This window comes from Colletotrichum godetiae, assembly GCF_030913485.1.
Source record: "Colletotrichum godetiae strain CBS 193.32 chromosome Unknown BDP55scaffold_74, whole genome shotgun sequence".
In the NCBI taxonomy this organism is placed as follows: Eukaryota; Fungi; Ascomycota; class Sordariomycetes; order Glomerellales; family Glomerellaceae; genus Colletotrichum; species Colletotrichum godetiae.
Genome location: NW_026851322.1, coordinates 123,429 through 143,480, shown reverse-complemented (window position 1 = coordinate 143,480; position 20,052 = coordinate 123,429). Strand labels below are relative to the sequence as shown.

General features: G+C 52.5%; 4 protein-coding genes across 4 annotated transcripts; 3 read left to right on the top strand and 1 right to left on the bottom strand.

The window, feature by feature from the left end:
- Positions 1-998: 998 nt before the first annotated feature.
- BDP55DRAFT_565279 (uncharacterized protein) lies at positions 999-1,973 on the top strand (the record flags this gene model as incomplete). Its single annotated transcript, XM_060570406.1, has 1 exon — positions 999-1,973. The coding sequence occupies one exon, from the start codon at positions 999-1,001 to the stop codon at positions 1,971-1,973; it is 975 nt and encodes a 324-aa protein (XP_060423167.1).
- An 8,659-nt stretch (positions 1,974-10,632) lies between these two features.
- BDP55DRAFT_734163 (kinesin motor domain-containing protein) lies at positions 10,633-16,194 on the top strand (the record flags this gene model as incomplete). Its single annotated transcript, XM_060580172.1, has 4 exons — positions 10,633-10,798; positions 10,914-11,237; positions 11,330-15,564; positions 15,619-16,194. 4 exons carry the CDS (start codon positions 10,633-10,635, stop codon positions 16,192-16,194), a joined length of 5,301 nt encoding a protein of 1,766 aa, XP_060423166.1.
- Positions 16,195-16,991: 797 nt separating this feature from the next.
- Positions 16,992-17,878, bottom strand: BDP55DRAFT_398559 (6-O-methylguanine DNA methyltransferase). The gene is made up of 3 exons (XM_060567270.1): positions 17,638-17,878; positions 17,320-17,443; positions 16,992-17,241 (listed from the first exon to the last, which is right to left on the bottom strand). The coding sequence occupies exons 1-3, from the start codon at positions 17,750-17,752 to the stop codon at positions 17,097-17,099; spliced, it is 384 nt and encodes a 127-aa protein (XP_060423165.1). The 5' UTR covers positions 17,753-17,878; the 3' UTR covers positions 16,992-17,096.
- An 843-nt stretch (positions 17,879-18,721) lies between these two features.
- BDP55DRAFT_734161 (uncharacterized protein) lies at positions 18,722-19,331 on the top strand (the record flags this gene model as incomplete). Its single annotated transcript, XM_060580171.1, has 2 exons — positions 18,722-19,231; positions 19,281-19,331. The coding sequence occupies 2 exons, from the start codon at positions 18,722-18,724 to the stop codon at positions 19,329-19,331; spliced, it is 561 nt and encodes a 186-aa protein (XP_060423164.1).
- Between the last annotated feature and the right edge of the window lie 721 nt (positions 19,332-20,052).

The following is a 20,052-nucleotide window of genomic DNA, read 5'->3' as shown; positions in this document are numbered from 1 at the left end:
CAAAGGCTGACATAGGAACTATTCGGCGAGAGAACAGTACGCATCTGAAAGATTGAGATGATGTCTGAATGACCCGTCCATCCACGCGCTCCGCGCACAGAACCAGCAGCCTTTCTCTCGGATACAGGGTTCGTTCGGTCTATTCGTCGTCTCTCGTGAAAGTATTTAGCCCCAGGTAATCCCAATTTGGTTGTCAAATCGAGGTTGCCGAATGCTTTACCAGTTAATTATCGGCTGCCGGCCGACGGGTTGGCTTGGCTCTAACACGTCTGCTGCTGTCGATCGTCAAAGCACACCGGGGCGGACGAAAGGGATTTGGGGGAAAATTGTCAACATCAGATGGAAACTACGCCTTACGCCGATAATAACGTCTGCCCTTTCTACACCTTTAATAGTCATATCCCGGAGAGACCGAGTCAGGAGAACCGACACCGAGGTCCTCGCTTCCCACCCTTGCTCTCTGCATGTCTGCGCCTTTGTGCATACAAACAGCATCCTCCTTTTGCAAACTTCGGCTGGCTAAACCATGGAGTGTTTCAACAAAACCGATTTCCGAAACCTTAACCCGATTCATCGCTGTGAACCCCGGTTAAAGAACATTCAAGGGACGAAGCGCGTGCTCTACTTTATAGGATGGGGGCAACCGCACAATCACCTTTCATAGCTTGTCTGCGCTCCACCCGGCTGCTTTTTCATTTTGCTGCCCAATGGCTCCGAACTCCACCAGGCCCGAGATTCTTGGCCGTCCATATATCTGTTGAGCCAGCGTCTCCTACGCCGGGTACGCTATCGAAGGCATTGAAGAGAAGTGGTCATCGCCGATTCCACCAACCCAGGACCCCAAGAAGGGGGATTACGCCCTCTGCATTGCCGAGACGATTCGGCCCGCTCCTCGCCCTGTTCATTCCCACCAACCCTCCAATCCATCATATCCGCAAGCGAGCGAGCGGAAACGCACGATCTAGGAGCAAGGAAACAGAACAACACACACAAAAACCATGGCAGAAAACATCAAGGGCGCCCTGGACCTAACCCGCCAGGAGGCAATGGCCATCGCTGCCCTCGCTACAGCAGGAATCTACAACGCCGTCGAAATCTACGTCCTCATCTTCAGCACCTTCCGCCAGCGCCGCGGCCGCTACTTCTGGAGCATGGTCGTCGCCAACACCGGCATCTTCGTCCACGCCATCGTCTCACTGATCCGCTACCTTCGGCGCGGTGGTACCGTCGTTCCCGGCGCCTTCGCGTTGCTAGCTTGGTGCGCTATGGTAACGGGCCAGTCCGTGGTGCTGTGGTCACGGCTGCATCTTGTCGTGTATAATCGCACGTCGATACGCCTCGTGCTCGCCATGATCGTCGCCAACGGGTGCGCGATACATATTCCCATGGCGGTGTTGTGGGTTTTATGCTGGGCGACGCCGACTGGGGAGCAGGCCGGTTGGGTTGAGAAGTACGGGGTGTATGAAAAGGTGTCAATTGTGGTGTTTACGCTGCAGGAGACGTTCATCACGGGGATCTTTGCGCGGCAAGGGTTTTTCAATCTGAAGCCGCTCTTTGCATTCAAGACGAGGGCGGCCAAGTTGATATCATGGTATCTGCTTGGTCTATTCGTCCTCGTCTTTTTACTGGATGTCGGGCTTATTGTGCTCGAGTACACCAACAACTTTGTGTTCCAGACGACGAGCAAGCCCCTGGTCTACAGCATCAAGCTCAAGGTTGAGTTCACGGTGCTCAACAAGCTGCTCGCCTTCACCAAGATGAACCCGTGCGACTGCCACCACTTGGACGATACGCCGGGCGGCTATACAAAGGGTCTGATCACGCAGGACACTACAGGCACGACCAAGGGCTTGACGCAAGCGCAGAGGGAGATGATGATGCAAGGTGGAGGACCGATGGTGTCGCCCGGACCGGATCGGCCGGATCACATATTCGACGGTACCAGGCCGGTGTCAGTGGAGGAGAGGACGTGATATCGGGGCGGTCGATTCGACCAGAGTAGCATTTATAATCCCCTGAAAACTTTAGAGAAACCACCTACAGCGAGTTCTACAGCGAGTTAGATACCCCCCATTTTGAAGCATTTAGCTATCAGGCTTTACGAAGAGAAATCTAGATGGTAAGAACAAGGTCTTTTTTCATTTATTAACCTCGAGTCTCCTTCAAGTCCAGTTAGTTTACGAGCATTGCCCATCATCTCAATTGAGTAATACCACTCAGTGCTGCGAATTTATTGAGGACTTGTGGTCGGCATGGGTCTCTGGTGTACTATGACTCGCTTCGAACGACTCGACAGCTCTGCAATTAAGGTTGGCGATTGTGTCATTTGCACCAAGCTTTCTTGTTTCTGCTGTCACCGAAGCAAACGCCGACCAAGGCGCACCCATCGTTTTCCCGGGCACTGAACAACAACAGCAACATACGGATACGGAGTGGCATTTCAGGCTTTGTTCATCGTGCTTTTGAATGATAATGCAAGCGAGGCCAGAGTGCCATAACGCTCTTGAGGATAGAGCTCGATACTTGATCCAGGGAGCACGACGGAGTTCGACGTGTGAATGTAACTACGTAGATTGATGGTAATTCAACGTTCATGCTCATAACCAAAGCCTAGCTTTCCTATTCATTTTCGATGAGACGTTTGTGGTCACTGCCCACAGAAAGTCCTTTCCAAACCTACACAGTCGATTCAAAGACTTATGTCTGGCAACATGTGATGATAGCCATCAGTGACAACCCTTATAGCATGAGGCTATTATGAGAACGCTGTACATAATCGGTTATGAGTTCCAGTGCAAGAACGAAACCTATCTTCAGAGATATCACAACTTTCTCAATGGCCAAGTCTTGGGGCTGAAGCGACTGCCGACCATTTGCCAAGACACCGCACTGGACACATGGCGAAGCGCTACTCTTATGCTGTCAGACGGATGCCTTTAGAGTCTTAAAACTGTGCGAGGCTACTTCCAAGACAATCTTATGAATTGAGTACGACCCGGCTCTTTCGATATACATGTCTTTACTATGCAACGTCAAGAGAATTCATGTCGAGACCCTTCGTGAATATCATTGCTAGTCGTTACATCTGGCTAATAGCAGCAACTAAGAGAGAAGCTTGCAATACATATTCTTCATCAGATCAGCGAAATAATTCTATGGGGGCAGTGGGTGCATCTCGGTTTCTCTAGCAGGCATCCAGAAGAAATAGTGAGATAAACTGAATACTTGACGTTGTCTCACGTACATGTTGGACATAAGAACTCAATATGGATTCAATATGTCCACAAGCATTCCAATTCGATTGGTGACTTTACATCGCAAGCGGATTGAGCCATGATCTCGTACACAATATGTCACCAAGTAAGTAAGGCTAGCTAATTAATGCGGCATCTTTCGGATCTCGGATCTCGGATCTCACGGGAAGCATTCAAGACTGTGTGACTGGTCAGTTGAGTGGGTGACCGAGCGCTGAGCATCGCATTACCGAAGCCCACAGCATTTACTCTTTCATTGGGGTTTCTCAGGTCCATCTTGATGTCGTTGAGATCTTCGAGTTCCCAAGACTTATGGTCTTTCCCTCTAGATCATATCCAAGGCTCTTTCACACCTTGTCTGTTATTGATATATAGTAGGATGATATCGTCGATGCCGTCCAAGACATTGTACTCCGTCCATAGCTTTCATTACGACATCTCTATAAGACAGGACTCTCTTTCAAACTCCAGAACCAGGACAAGGCAGTATCTCTCTCTGATAACTCATCTGTACCGCTAGATCAGGCTGATCACCTCCACTTTGCAAGAAACTCTATCCAGAGGCACGACTAGACTTCATTTTTGTTATTTAATGTTCAACGGTTGCAACTAGTCGGCGTCCATACCCAAGACTACCGCAATGTTTACACGTACAGAAGAGAGCAGGGAGACTCGGAAACACTCCTTTGACAAAGGCTGTGGTCGTTGTACGAATGCCATGATATTCTTTTTGAGATAGCTTATCGGAGGGTAGCCTAGAGACCGAATAGTCTGATGCTTAAACCATCAGGCCTGTCTGCACCGAATTAAAAAGACGTGCAAGCTCGACCGAAGGAGGCTTCAAATAGGGATGAACAGCAAATCGAGATCCCGAATCGAACTGGTTGGAAGTTCGACTTGATGAATCATGATACACGGGGGCGTCGACCCTCCTTTGTCAAATGATAGCCTTGGCCTCAAATCAGATATGATGCTAATCCCTGATGGTTCGAGACTCTGATAGACATCATGCTTGGGATTACCGTCCCCGACATGTGGGTAGAAAGATAAATCCCTGAGCATGATGACATGTCAACCCATTTGGAGATTTCGCTACATATATGAGCCGTACCGCAAGAACAGACTTCGTCACGAAGAGTCATAAGCAGAAGGTCAGTGGACACCAATATCGAATCCAGCACCTGCCCCAATAACACCGGGCATGACAAAATACCATCATGTTCCCCGTCATGAGCAAGACAACACGGCATTCTAGGAGACCATTCTAATTTTTGTTGACAAATATATCTGCTGTGAGAATAAGACGGCAACCAAGGCGTCGGCCAGCTCCTTCGCTTATGCAAGAACTGACTCGATACTACTGCAAGTTGCAGATGCTACTGTTCCACAGCCACCGTCGACGTGCTGTCGCTGTACTGCCTAACCGCCGGTCTTGTCAACGACTCGAGCCGGCACCCGAAAAGGCCCCGGAGAATTCGGACGGGTTTGTGTCCTCGTTGTTGCTCAAAGGTCATCCGCGTAAGAAAGGCTCCATCAACGCGCACTTCTTGAGATAGTCGCATGTCACTGCATGCCACACAGAACTTCCAGCACCCGAGACACCCACATGAACGGGCGACTGACTGGAGTCTTCCCGGCTCGGCGAACAGTGGCTCTACGGCCCGTAAAGGCGTGCGGTAATGAACCGGGAAAAGCAGAAATGACACGGAGGCGTCAGTTGGAAACGGCAACGCTAACGACGTGGGCGGCGGCGCATGGTGAAACACGATCTCAGCAAACTGCAGGTTCGTAGATAGAGTCGAAAACGGCACGGCCAAAACATGGCGAGACTCGAAGAGAAACCGGCTGTAAGCCACCATGAACCCTGTTTGCCGTGCGCGAACATGTAGTTAAGAAAAGGGCACGCCAGTTCGTGAGCATCGCCACCCTCGCAACAAGTGGATTTGCGGGCGGAAGGGATGGCTTGTGCTCCAGAAAAGGGTCCTAAGAACGGGGGATATGCAGGTTGGCAGGTTTCCAAGGTTTGTGTGTTCAAGGTCTCCCAAAGTCTTTTGAAAGCCAAACCGATTCTTAGTCTTCCCCGACTAAGATTTCAGGATGTCATCGACTTATGCGATCGGGGATACTTGGCTCTGGTGGAAGCAGATATGCTTTTACGATTTGTAAATGCCGAGACATCGATTGGAGGGGCGGAATCGAATTGCAACGCTTCCGCGATGCAAAGGGTTTTGAATGGCGATAAGAGAATATGCATTATATACCCAAGATAGGGATGAACGCTGGCATAAGCGCTGCGCACGCGGGTTCGTTGTGATAATCAAACATGAGTATCGCAAGGTCCGGGGACGAAGCCTATTGACCTGCGGGGATCGTCTACGCGGAAGTCCCGCGAACCGATGATGGGCATGTTGAGATTCGAGACGTTGGCAGATTTGTGTTCTAGAACCCCCTTCGACATCGAATTCCAGTCGCATCAGTCTAGACAGGGCTGTGACCTGCAGCACGAGAATTGGGCAGAATAAGATTCAGGTGCAACAGCCAAACTAGTGACAGAAAACCAACTCGCAGTGGTGGTGGACTGCCCATCAGTTCAAACTTGGGACTCGTTGATCTGCGATTTGATACGGAGTATGGAGTACCTTTCACAGAGGAGAAACGGCCTGTTTCCCAACTTTTCAAGTCCGAGCCAGAGCGACATGGGATGATAGGATCGGCGAACGAGCAAAGCCCCTATTTCTTGCGTTTGGCCCTGGAGGAATGGAAGAAAAAGATGCGCGCACGGTTGAATGAGAAGGGATTTAAGTTCTGAATGGCTGCAAGTCGCGCTACGGAGGGATGTAAGAATTGCCTGCACGTTTGCCAGCTTTTCGTGGTGGCCTTGCAGTGTCAGTGTCGCTCCTGTGAACAGGGGACGATAGGACGACGATGTCGGTAGGTTGAGACGGCGCGTTGGTACGACGCATAAGGTTTTGGGTGGGATTGGCGGGAGGGACGATCAATGCCTAGAGACGGGAGGTGACTTGGTCGGATCCGGTCTGTTCATCTTGGGGATCCGCAGGTGCCCTCGCGAATGTCTGAGGGCCTTCAGAGGCTCAGAGGGCAGGCTTCGTATATCGTGGAACTGTTGCTGAACGCGTAATGATTCACAAACGTCATGGTGCGGAAGACCAGAGATCCAATCCAGGGAAGCGATGTGAACCACCAGTATGTACCTAGATGTATCCATAGACTGAGACCTCGCATCGGTTGGCTCGGGACGTTGGCCTTGGGGTTCAGAGTCCGCTCCATGGCGTCCATGATTATTGAGCGGGGAGCACTAGAAGGTTTCGACCTGTTAGCCATAGAGGCATGGAATGGCCATGGTGCCGTGTTGTCGTCTTTCTTCCTCACTCCCACCAGTCTCAACTGTGAATCCGGTTCAGCAGCCCATGGGCGTGAAGGTGGCTGTTTTGCGTCCCCTTGGATACGCAGATTGGCTCTATCTCGCGGCAAATTCTTTCTGCTTGATCTAGGTATCTGCCTCTGCAGAATGGGGATACGGCAGTGAACAGAGACGGAAAGCAGATGGGCTGGTGCAAAGCTGTCACGTATCAGAAACCGGCGGGACTAGCTGCGGCAGGCCTCGGCCGGAAGTATATTTTCTGCCGGCCTCTTGGGCAATCAGTTGGATGTGTTCCCATTGGGTGTGCGGTATGATCCTGTTGGCATTAATGACAAGAACACATCTACAGCAAGGAGCTTTTCCTCAGGATCGTACACCGTAGTGGCCGTTGCGTGTCGTGTGGAAGGGCCGCTAGGGCAGGCAAGCGTCTTCTAAGTCTCTTAAATGAGCCAATCCTCAACTTTGGAGAGGCACTTGCGTGTGTGCTGTAGTCTGGGTTTGCGAGAACCGTGGATGTCGGCGAGATAGCGCAGAAGAAAAAGCAATGCGCTTCTTGTTGGTACAGACATCTTTCGATTGTTCGCAATCAACTGCAGGCGGATGGGGCGAATGTGTTCCATGGTTGATGAAAACCTCCCCCCACGGACAACCCGTCGTCGTGTTGGTCCTATCTTTTGGGGATTTGGAGTTGAGCTCTGAAAAGCAGACTTTGCGAGGAGCAAGAACCATGGCGCCTGATGTCTTTCGTCACGACATCTCAGACTGATGTGTTCTCTAGCCGAGCCTGTTCCTCGGACAAGTCAGAAAATCTCCATATCTTTGCGGATGCGGATACCGAGGGCATGGGACGTGGAGGAACCGAAGAGGTTTCCGAATAAGGGTTCCAGAAAGGTGACAAGGTGATCCGAAGTACCGGTACAAGGGTGGGCAGTGTTGTGCTGTTGTTTCGCTCGAGTTGTTGCTTGTTTTCCCTTACTGTGTACACCATTCGCAGTTGTCGCTGCAACGGTTGATCAATCCACTGGTGACTAGGTGGGTGGAGGAGGTGCCGTGTCAATGTCACATTGAGCGTCTTAGAAATCGGGTGTTTTTTTCCACTGGGTTTTTTTTTTCTCTGTCTCTTTGAGAGGCGCTGGTCCCTGCGTCAGGTGTGGAGGCCACTCGGTGCATGTACCTTAACCCGTGCCTTCCAGGTTCGTTCAAGGTGAGTGGGGGCGTACCTACCGTGTGCGCGGCGTGCCTGCCTCACTTTCGGGAATGTTTGTGCCTGAGGTGCGCTGTACTTGGGTACCTAGTCACCTAAGGTAGGTAGGTATCTGTCTGCTGAGGAAGTCACGGAGAGAAGAGGTACCTTGTGCCTTGCAGGCCAGTGGGCAACTTGAAGATGGTTCCTGCCTTTCAAGGTCCAGTCTCGCGTGGTGCCTTCCTGCATTGCTGCCCGCCCTGGACCGGTCGATTTGGTGCTTCGTTGTCGATTGGCAGGCACGCTCTTGCCTCCCGTCTTGTGCAGCAGACCAAGCAGGAGAAGCAACCCTCTTGCTCGTTTCTTGACAGACCACAAACGAAGATAACTGGGGTCTGAGATGACTAAGGCTCAATAAGGGAAGGCGTCTTTTTCAATTGCCCCGCTTGGCGTCCCCCGGCTCACCCCTGGTCTGGATGTCGGGTCTAAGTGGCTTGGCCACTTCCGCTCGGTCGCTGCCCCACCTTTTGCTCCCACCCTCTGCACTTTCTTTCCTTTCGCTGTGCACCTCAGTTGGACTCTTTTCGTTGGATGGAAAATGGTGGTGTTTTTTTTTTTTTTTTTTTTTTTTTGAAGCTATTGAGACGAAGTAGCGAATACGGGGCCTTCCACATCATTTACACGATGACTGGCCTTGAATGGACTTGCGGTCGTCGACGTCGGTGGCCTCTAGCTCTTGTAAGTAAAAAGACCTTGGGTGAGCATACCCGTACCTATTGAATCAAAGCTCTAGTAGGTACGTATGGATTGCAGTCATGAAAAAGGGAAGCCCGGGATATCACGGCCCTCTCATCAGTGGATGGACCATCCCATCTTATCCTGCTTGTTCCATCCAATCCCCTGTCCTGGACCCTGGCTTTGTATCGCTAGAGTGAAGACCGGACTCTATGCCGTTGTCTCTCTGGATATTGCAGCTGCAGATAGGTCTACCAATGGTGATGGCTCCTCGATAATTAAGGTAGTTCTTAAGACCGGCATGGACTGGAACGAGCAGTCTAAAGAGACTCAATGTCCTTGGCCGAGTCTCATTCGTGGTCCTGTCCATGATAGGAGGTAATAGCTTGTCTTTGTTTAATGGCAATGCAAGGTGACGAGTTTGGGGGGAACTAAACGAGGAATCTATTGTTTCTGCCTCTGCTCCTTCCACTGAATGTTCCCATTGATTGCTCTTTCCGTGCCAAAACCTCCATTCCGAGAGGAAGGTCCTCCTGGCATAGCAAATAAGGCGGAAAGAATTGGCAAGAAGAAACGTCAACCGCTTAGCCGTTTCGTTCTTTCCTCTTTTCCTCTTTTCCTCCATTCCATCCCGTGATTACCTCCTTCCTTTCTGCCGCCTCCTTCTGTGATCCGTGGATTATTCATCTTCCATCATTCTTGCTCTTCCTCCTCGCCATTCTTGCTCTCTGCCTCCCGTCTCCGACTTCATCCTCTCCCCCCACAACCCACCTGGCAGGCAGTCATCTGGTCGGATATCGCGACTCAGAAGCGGCCCATACCTGTCACGACGATCCGCCGGGGATTATTTCGCACTCGACCTGATTCAGACCAGAAGCAGCAACAGACAGGAGTCCCCCAAGTCGCCCCCCTTGAGCCCTTCTGCTGCCATTCCCGAATTGGCCCAGGAGACATTCAACTGTAGAACGGGCGCATCCGTCACATCTCGCGCCACCCAATCAGAGACCACCATCGACGCGCTCCTAATTTGCGAGACATCCACACCACACCCCCGGCCTGTCTGCTGCCCTGAGTGCCACGGTGCCACTTCCTCGACTTCTCGAGACCTGTCGACACTTCTTTCTTCTCTGGCGAATAAACACGACTGAAGGTTGGGTTCCCCTGTTTCTTCTCTCGACCTCTCCCCTACGCAGTAGGTACGGATACCCACGGTACCTTACTCTCCCACCCCTGGACCTCGCCAGTCTAACCACTCCCAGGTCCCAGTCCGGCCCAGTCCAGTGTGAGGTGTCCGCCACAAGGACACAAGGAGGCGGACTCGGCACAGAAGAACAGTCCAGCGCAACAGTGCGAACCCCCAATCCCAATTCGCCGTCATCCTCAGTAGCTTGTCCACGCATGCCCCCCTCCACACTGCTCGGCCAGCAGAACCCGCAACAAAACACTCCAACATCCCGGGCTACCCTTCCAACGAATATCTACAACAATCTCGCGCGCCCCCCAAGCAACGCCAGACAACGCATTGCACCCGCAACGCAACACGACGACGGGCTCCGAACGGGCCATAGGCGACTCGTCCTTGCTTTTGCTTGTTTTTATTTTGCTTCCTCAACACAGCAATACGATATTCGATACCTTATGACGCCTTTGTTCCTTCACTTCTACCGAGCTGCTGCTGCTGCATCTGCTGCGCTGCCGCTTTTGTGGTGAATCCGAAAAAGAGCGCCTTCTCATCACTCCTTCACATCCAACACAAAATACACAATCTGCCGCCCCACGATAGCATAAAGAAGTAGTGCACCGGAATCAGCTCCCCCCTCTACGGATAGGACCCTCCACACGCTCGCGCAATCCGTCACCCGTCGATTCGATCACACTTTTGAGACAACGGCACAACCGCACCAGATTCCGAACAGTGCTTCATACCCTCCGCTGTACAGGGTTCGAGCCTGGGGATCAGGACTGCACAATCCCGACACCCCGTTCGCTCTACCGTTTGCCTCGCGCGCGATTAACCTTATACAAGGAGAAAGGCATTTCGCTCGCGCACCCGCTATCCTCTCTTTCTCTTTCCCATCATGGCCAGCTCTCCGCCGGCCTCTCCTGGGAATCATCTACCCCAAAGACCGATGAGCGCAATGGTGCGACCATCACCACGGAGCAACAGCCGTCTGAGCATGACGAGCAAACATGGCGGTGGAAGCAAAGCCTCCGATGAAGACTCCCGGACGGCTGTAAAAGTCGGTAAGTCTACAATTCCCATGTGCGGTGCCGTTCGTCGCTTGTCTGAACCTCGCGGCGCCTCCCCTTTCATGCCGGCGCATCATCACACCACTAACTTCTTTTTCTTCTTACGTAGCCGTGCGTGTTCGACCACCTCTGAAACCCACAGATCCGGGTTACGAGTTAATTCCTCAACGATTCCAAAGATCAATGGCCCAAGTGACATCGAACACGAGCTTAGCAATCGACTCACCACAAGGAAGGAAACTCTTCGTGTTTGATCGCGTTTTTGGCTCCGACGTCGAACAAGAGGGCATTTGGGACTACTTGCAGGACTGCGTCGGCGCCTTCGTCCAGGGCTACAATGTGTCGCTTCTGGCGTATGGCCAGTCTGGCGCTGGAAAGTCGTACACGATGGGCACATCGGGTCCTATCGAGCAGGACGACCTCGAGGTGATGGGTTAGTTACACTGCGTCGTGTTACCGTGCTACTCGGTTATCTGCGAAGCTCTCTCGCTTCCATAGGCTCACAAGCTGACAAAAGTCTTCCAGGCGTTATTCCCAGAGCAGCGACGGCTTTGTTCGAAAAGCTCGACGGCCCGAAGAAACAAGCGAACCGTGGCTCCATGTCTCAGCTACGAGCACCAAACCGATATTCCGCCCAAGCATCTTCGAGCTCGGTAGCGGACAGGACATGGTCGTTAAAAGCAACTTACCTCGAAATCTACAACGAACAACTGCGTGATCTGCTCCTTCCAGACCACGTTCCACAGCATGAGCGTGGCAACGTCACAATTCGCGAAGATGTCAAAGGGAACATCCTCCTGACCGGCCTGCGGCAGGTTGAAATTAACTCGGTCGAAGACCTCATGAATGCATTGAATTTCGGCTCGACCCTTCGACAGACAGATGCGACGGCCATCAATGCTAGGTCTTCCCGGTCCCACGCCGTATTCAGTCTCAACTTGGTGCAGCGGAAGAGCGGCCTGCAGGGCTCAAATGGGGCCGACAAGCGTTTCTCCGTGCCCATCGAAGCTATGACGGGATCCGAGACCTGGGTTACCACAGACAGCAAGCTCCATTTCGTCGATTTGGCAGGTAGTGAGCGGCTGAAGAACACAGGCGCACAGGGCGAGCGTGCCAAGGAAGGTATCTCTATCAATGCTGGCCTGGCTGCGCTTGGAAAAGTCATTTCGCAGCTTTCATCACGACAAGCCGGATCGCACGTCTCTTATCGCGACTCCAAACTCACCCGTCTACTTCAAGACTCGCTAGGTGGAAATGCCATCACGTACATGATTGCTTGCGTGACACCTGCCGAGTTCCATCTCAGCGAAACATTAAACACCGTCCAATATGCACAGAGGGCCCGAGCCATCCAAAGTAAGCCGCGGATTCAGCAGGTGGAGGAGGGTGATAAACAGGCCATCATTGATCGTCTGAAGGCGGAGGTTGCCTTCCTGCGCGAACAAGTCCGCAGCGTGGAGCGAGGCGGGGGCGAGCGACGCATCGCCTCCACGGGCGAGCGGTCCGAGCGACAAAATGAGCGTGAAAGCGAACTGCAAAACCAGCTTCTGGACGTCCAAGAAAACTACACGACCCTGAGTCAACGTCACGCAAAGCTTATTGCTGAGATGGCTAAGGCCCGCGACAACGAAGCTGCCGAGAACGATCAACACGAGGAGTCCATGGGCGACACGGCGACAGAAAGACTGAATCGATCGAACTCATTCGCTGCTGCAGTAGAACAAGTCGTGCTTGAGTACGAGAAGACAATTCAAACTCTCGAGCAGTCGCTGTCCAGCACACGTGGCACACTCGCCAATACAGAGGCGAATTTGCTGGAAAAAGAGACCAAGTGCACGTACATTGACACTATCAACACACAACTACAGGCACGTTTGCAAAAACTCATGGATCGGGAAGCGAGTACCGAAAACTACTTGCATGACCTGGAGAACAAGCTGGACGGCCACACCTCTGGCGAGGAAAAGAACACGACCATCATTGTGGAACTCCGCAAAGAGATCTCGCGTATCAGAGAGAATGAGGCTTCTTGCGAGGACTACATATCCACCTTGGAGGAGCGACTTGCCGAGGCCGACCAGGATGCCGAGCTGATGCAGCGTGAAATTGATCGACTAGAGCAGGTCATCGAGCGCCAGCGAAGTCTCGGAAAGTTGGACTCACTTCTCCACGAGCTGGATCATATACAGGGCGACAGCAAAGTTCCCGAGCCAACTGCGGAGGCACCGAACGGTGTTGCGCGACAGATCGCTGACCACAGTCGTAGCCAGTCGCAGTCGCGTGTAATCCGTATGAGCCAGAACGATATTATTCCTGAAAATGCGGAGGAAGAAGCTGCAGCGGCAGCCGAGGCAACGGGCCTTGTGCAAAACGGCGATCACATCGAAAATGGCACTGACATCGCAACCCCCGATGCGAAAGAGAACCTCCAGGCCGACCTCAACGACTACCCACCTCACAGCCCTGCCCAGTCTAAATTTGTGCACGACAAGCTGGAGAACGTCACTCAGGAGCTCATCGATTTGCGTGTAGAGCATGAGACCACGGTCAACGAATACGATCTCCTACACTCAAAGTACGAGGAAGCCCTGCGCACCTTGGCAGAGCTTCAGGACACCATTGACGAGTCACGCCACCCCGAACGCAAGGTTCGAGACTCTATGATGTCTGTCACTTCTCCCAACCTGACACGACCTCCTTCGTTCTTCTCCGATGCCAGGTCGAGTGATCTCAAAGACGGCGGTCAATTCTCATCACGCTCTCTTTCATCAGAGCTTTCATCGGCCATGGAGTCGCCTGCCACTATTGACCCCTCAGATGCCGAGACCGCAGTCACTGCGAAGCCCGAGTCTGGCCCTGACCATTTGTCAACGGAAGACCTTATGCACCAAGATCTCCTGGCGACCGAGGTTGAGAGGTTCAAGACTCTTGCCGCAGAGAAGGAAGAGGCAGAGAAGGAGCTGGCTGAGAAGTATACACAGCTTGAACAGAAGCACCACGATGCTCTGGACATGCTTGAGGAGCTCAAGACCGAGGTTGCCCAAGCAAAGGCACTGGAGGCATCGTCACCACGCACTGGCCAACCTGTCATCCGCCGCAAATCCAGCCAAAACGTCATGATTATCGACCGTGCTCATCGGTCTTTTGCCTCGCTCCGCAACATTGCCGCAGACAACTTCGAGGGCCAGCCTGACGTCATGCAGAACTTCGAGCTCAATCTCAACGCAGCCATGCATGAGCTGCATGCTCGCTCGGAGCGTATCCAGGAGCTCGAGGCTGACATTGCGTCCGCCAAGAAAGAGATGGAGACAAAGATGGCCCTGATCTCGGGGCTTACCCGGGAGCGATCTAGTTTGCAAGCTTCTCCGATGGATATGTCAATGATATCTACTCTGAAGAACCAACTCGAAGCCAACGAGAAGCAGATGACGGAAATGAGAGAGAACCACGAGGCCACTGAGAAGAAACTCATGGCCGAGCTCGAGACATTACGCACCGCTGTGAAGGAGACTTCCGCTGAGCGTGACGCCACAGAAGGCACTCCTGAGGCTGTGATTGCGACTGCTGCGGCCAGCGCTGTTGCAGACATTCCCATGGCATCGACCGAAGTGGCCAATACTGAGACGAGATCTTTGCAGACCACCGAGGAGAACGACAAGAAGATCACAGAGCTGCAAACCGAACTTACGGCCTGGGAAATCAAGCACAAGACCGCCCTCGACACGCTGCAGGAGACGGAGACAAAGATGAAGAAGACCATCGAGGAGCTTGAATCTGAGATTGTCGCGCTGAACACGCAGGCCTCTGTGCATTCCACTGCTCGGAGTGCCGAGGATGTCAAGGAAATCGAGGAGAAGCATGAGACGCTGGTCAAGTCTCTTCGCGATGAGATTGACGAGCACAAGGCTGCCATTACTATCAACTCCAGCAAGGTATCTGAACTCGAGGCAGCGCACGCTGCCACCAAGACTGAGCTGGAGGAGGTTGTCAGGGCCCGTAACTTGCATGAGACCCAGGCCAAGACGCAGCAGAGTCTCATTACGAATTTGGAGAACCAGATCACGGCCCACGAGCAGGCTCTCAAGACGCACCAAGATGGCATGAAGTTGCTTCAGGACAACCACGCAAAGGATCTCGAGGAGATGAAACAGATGGAGCAGAAGGGATACGAAGAGCAAGTGGCAGTTCTTCTCAACGAGCATGCAGAAAACGTCAGAGCTCTCGAATGCGAGCTCAATGACGCCCGGGAAGATCTCATGAAGGTCGCTACCCAAGTTGCGTTCGCTCTTGGCCTTGACGTCAGCATCGAAAAGATCACAGAGCGTATCGATGATTTGATTGCAGATCAGAAAGCTTTGGGTGAAGAGCAGAAAAAGTCAAGCGCAGCTGAGAAGCAGGTCGCCGAGTTGTCGAGCGTTAATGGCAACCTGGTCAAGGAGCTTGAACAGGCTAAATCGACTCTGACGGATCTCCTCACTGCGGAGGGCGAGCCCCTGAAGAGCCCCGCTCCTCTTCCCGACCAGCTTTCTGCTATTCGCAAGAAGATTTCAGATCTGCAGAGCAAGAACAAGAAGAACTCTCGTCTTGTGGAGGAGCTCGAGGATCAGCTGCAGAGCAACTTTGATCAAGTTCAGATGACCAACAACCGTCTGTCCACGCTGCAGACAGAGCGCAACTCGCAGATCGAGGAAGCTCAGGCTGCTAAGTTCAAGGCCGAAAGCGAGCTTGATTCGCTCAAAGCCGAACACGCGGCTCTCCAGGTATGTGTCACTCAAGGCAGTTCGGTATTCTGTTCAATTGCTGACATGTTGCAGGCTAAGATTGACGAGGCTTCGGCGTCTGGTCAAGTCCAACGATCCAACTCGATTAGCTCACCGCTGCGAAAGAGCGCCTCCGTGGCGTCTCTCCCCTCTCCGCCGCCGGCTATCCCCTTGCCGCCATTACCCGGAGCGTCGTCCGGTCCCAATGGCACGGTGCCAAGCACCCCTACTCAAGCAGGCCGACCAGGCAGCAAAGACAACATGGGTTCAACCAACCAAATCCAGGAGGACCAGGAGGCTCGCATCCGCACCATTGAGAAGCATCTCCAGGCCGAGAAGCAACTCACTCAGACTCTGGAGGAGGCGCTCACGGACCTCGAGCGCCAGTCGAACAAGGTCAAGGCCGATAGCGACGCTTGGCGCAAGCGCTGCGTGGAGTTGGAATCCGAGGTCAAGGAGCTCAAGGATCGCCCCGCGCCTACGCCGCAAGCCGACAACCGCTGGAGTTTGCACGCCGTTGAGGAGGAACGCAAAAAGCGCCAGGCTGCCGAGGCACAACAGCGTCTGCTCGAGGAGCGTATGAACGCCTTGTCCAAGAAGAAGAAGAAGGGCTCTCTCAACTGCTTCTAGTCAAGGTCTTGTTGCTGGGGCCTCGCATCTCGGAGGGACCGAGTCCGACTTGATTAATCTGCGTCGGTACTTCAAAGTCTACTGGGTTGGGGTTTTGATCCTTTTCTCGGCGTGATGGGGCGTTCTTCTGATTTTCGTTTTTGCCGTTCACACTACCCCCCGCGCCATCTCGTATTATGCGTTTGCGCATGGCATTTGTTTCATGCTAGCCGAAGATGATTCCCCTTACGCATGGCGAAACCCAGAAAATTGGGCAGGAGTTTTTCATACTGGTGGCTCGTACGTGCGTCATTCTGCTGGAGGGTGTTGACGATGGACTCTTTTTTTCAATACCACTACGCGACTTTGCTCATACGATATGGACCATCCAACCCTTCACTTCTCTTTGTTTCTATTCTAATTATTTCTCTTACATAACATTTGTTTACGAATAGCAAGACCGACGTCGTGCACTAATGACGGCACGAGGGTAGGATGATGGTGGCGGGAATGGTGGCGGGAATGGTGACTGGTTGGAGGCGGACCGGTTGTGTTTGGTGGCAGTCTCTTGAGGCATTTGTGAGGCTGACTCGCACAGCTTTTGGCTATTCGGGTACTCAGAGGAGGCGATTTGAGAAACGAGGCGAGGACGTACTAGACTTAACACCTTGGCTAATGCTAGTTTTTGGTGCCCGCTGGAATGCCGTCGGTTGAATAAAAGGTGGTTTGGAAGTTCACTAGTACTCCACGTGTGATGCCCTATGCCATGCCTCACGCCTTGATGGGAAGTCCCCAATGGCCGGCCTCAGCGACCGGCTTGAGGATCGCCCAAAGCATGCTCGTCCCATGCGGCCTTTCGGACTCTCAGTGTCGAGGCACATCTCGAGGCAGACTGATCCATGGTCACGACTGTTCGTCCGCCTTCAATCTTCTTCAGAGGGGAGGACCTCGGGAAACCAGCCGTAGGAACTAAAGTCTACTTGGAACTCGCCCATGGCCGTCCGCGAGACCTCGACGTCCTCGGCTTGTAGTGCTTCGGCTTGGTTTCGGGCACCTGAGGGCTGGGAGCTAGAGGTCGGTGTTAGGTAAGGTACGTAATGTGAGTGTGATGGTGCGGAAACAGAGGGAAGAGGGACGAGCATGTACCGTGGGGAGATTGTTCCTTTGGCGTTGATGACGCGCTGCCATGGGACGTTTTCGTTGTTGAAGCGGGATGTTGGGTCTGTGGGGAGGTGTTTAAGGCAGATTCCTACTTGACGGGGGCGCTCGGCTTTTGGTGGGGGGTGGGTTGTTAGCTGCGTGTGTTCTTGTATGGATGGATGCTCCTGGTGCATTGTATCTTTTGATGAGAAGTGAAGGAGGGATGGTGGTGGTGCGTGGACCTTGAGTGGGACGAGATATGATGAGGTATGGTTCCGGGAATGAGAGAGAGAGAGAGAGAGAGAGAGAGAGAGAGAGACTCACGGGTTCCGACGAGCCTGGCGATGTGGCCGTAGGTTGTCACTTTGCCGACGGGTATTTCTTGAACTGCGGTGTAGACTGCGTGAAAGAATGCTTCTGCTTCTTCTGTTCGGGCCATGCTTTTTTTGGTATTGATGGTAAAAGGTCTGGGAGGTGGGGATGGTGGTGAGAGACGGTGTGGCGATGAGTCCGTGAAGATTGGTTGGTGTTGTGCTGGAAGTGAAGTCGCTGCTAACAATTATGGACGGGTTAGCGTAGGAATGCACTGGCATGATTGGCCAGAACGCGCTTGCGCTTCGGCTTCGAGTGCTCCTTTGTTTTGCAATTGCATCGCCTATCACTCTGAATCAATGAAGATCATAAGCGATTTCTCATCTTCGATTAGTATCTATACAATTCCAACGCAAGTGTGGTGTTTCGGCGATGACATCCGCTTGCCTTCTGTTTTCCGTGGTGTCACGTTCTCCGGTCACAGAGGTACAATCCCAGCTCAAAAGCCCGGCCACAACATAGAGTCTTCCTTGCAAAGTCTACAAGTCACCTGAATAATATCACTTGTAGATCAGACCAAGGAAAGTTAGCATGTCCATATTCATGATTAGCAGTTTTACACTATTCTATAGATATTTTGCGATAAACCACGGACATAGTGATGTGCTGCAGAAAGGGTGAAGCTTCGTAGAAGACGCGCTTAGTGGGTGTTGTAGAACTCATGATTGACCGCGGTGGAATACCAAGTCCTCAATTATATCACCGGCCAATGATATGATGCCCCGAGACGCAGCAAGATAGGTAATATGTGACAAGATGCTCTTGCCGTTGCTCGGCTCAGCTCAGCCTGAATCTATCTTACCCCTCTTTTACATACTCACATCACTCGCTGGAAACCTAGGACCCAAATCATCAAACTTCGCCAAGGATAGCCCATTGGAAAACCGTTATATTTCATTGTATTCGCCAATCTTTCATCTGGGAAACGACCTTCCAGTCTCCTCCTACTACTACGACTAGGTAGCGTCCGCTGGGCTCCGGAGACTGCGAGCGAAGTTCCGGAAACCACGCAACAGACGGCGAGTCACGACCGACCATGTCCGATCAAGTAGGCTTTAGCTTCCAAGCCGACGTCGTGAACACGGCCTCTCTGGGACATGTCTTGACCGGAAGACTGCTCAAGGCGCTCAGTGATGGGGGCGTTGACACGTATGCTATGTGGGCTGCTGTTCAGCTGGGAAAGCGTATTCCGATCCAAGCTTTGCAACAGAGCTCATTACATGCCCACATCATGTCGAAAAAGACATATCAATCAGTTCTGTTCAAAGCCCTCAGTATTGGCTGGGGCCACTCGGCACCAGTGGCAGATTTGGCTCGGACTGTTGCAGGGGCGAATGCCATCATTCTGATCGGCGCTCTCGGAACGGGTAGTCAGGCATTTGCTGCCTCTCAGTGTCTGTCCGAGGTGATGGCAATTTTTGGGCTTGAAATCGACACGCTGCCAAGTGTAGATGTCCTCAAGGGACTAGTCAACTACTTGGCCCCCTTTACCCAAGACCTCGGCTTCGCGAAAGTTGTCCATCATATCACGAATGCTGCGGAAAGAGTGATGAGGCATACCGTTGGGAACGACGGACTGCTAAGCCTCCAGCGAGCGGATGCCCTGGTTCAACGACTCAAAAGTCTTGGAAGCGCTGCTTCCCTAGCGGGCGCTATCAAACAACTCATTCACACATCTCAGAGGAACGAAAAAGATTACATGGCACTTAAGACGCACGGATCATGGCTCCCAGCCTTTGCGAGCCATATACTTGGCATGTCTGTGGAAGTTCGGTTCAACCGAACTACTGTCTGGGCTAGCGGAGGTGATCACGGGCATTGTCTCTTCCAACTCGATGATGAGTCCACCGTTCCACCCGCTCTCCATCCATTTTCACAGGCCGATGGTCACATTGTACGTGTCAAAGAAGACTTCAAAGGAGTAAGCGATAGATCATTCTTGATCGTCGATTATTTGCTCGGAGAGGCTCTCGAGGCGCAGTTCCTCAAAAGGCCAGAGATTGACAACGAAATTGCTGCATCTATTCGAGTTGGCATAAGATGTCTTTCCTTAGACATTTTGAGCAGAATCCGGCTTGATCATCATTATACTCGCGTCAATTGTGTTAATGGCCTCTTCGATGGCGTGAGGGCATTGAAGGGCGTTTTGAATACGATGGGTATTGACGTCAACTCTCATCAGCAAGTTCCCCCAGGCCAGGAAAAGTACCTTGGACCGCCTCCGAGATCGGTATCAGAGGGGATAGAATACCAAGGACTCTGGTTTCTTGACCCCAAGGCTTTAAATATACTGGCTGATTCCTGTCCTTCGCATCAGAGGGACGGCGACTTCAAAGGCCGTGAATTCGAGTGGACTGCAAGCCCCCT

Coding starts and splice junctions, on each gene's coding strand:
- BDP55DRAFT_398559 (XM_060567270.1), bottom strand. CDS start 17,752: ATGGCCCGAACAGAAGAAGCAGAAGCATTCTTTCACGCAGTCTACACC. Junction 17,444..17,637: donor CGCCAGGCTCGTCGGAACCC/GTGAGTCTCTCT, acceptor CCCCACCAAAAG/CCGAGCGCCCCCGTCAAGTA. Junction 17,242..17,319: donor AAAGGAACAATCTCCCCACG/GTACATGCTCGT, acceptor ACCGACCTCTAG/CTCCCAGCCCTCAGGTGCCC.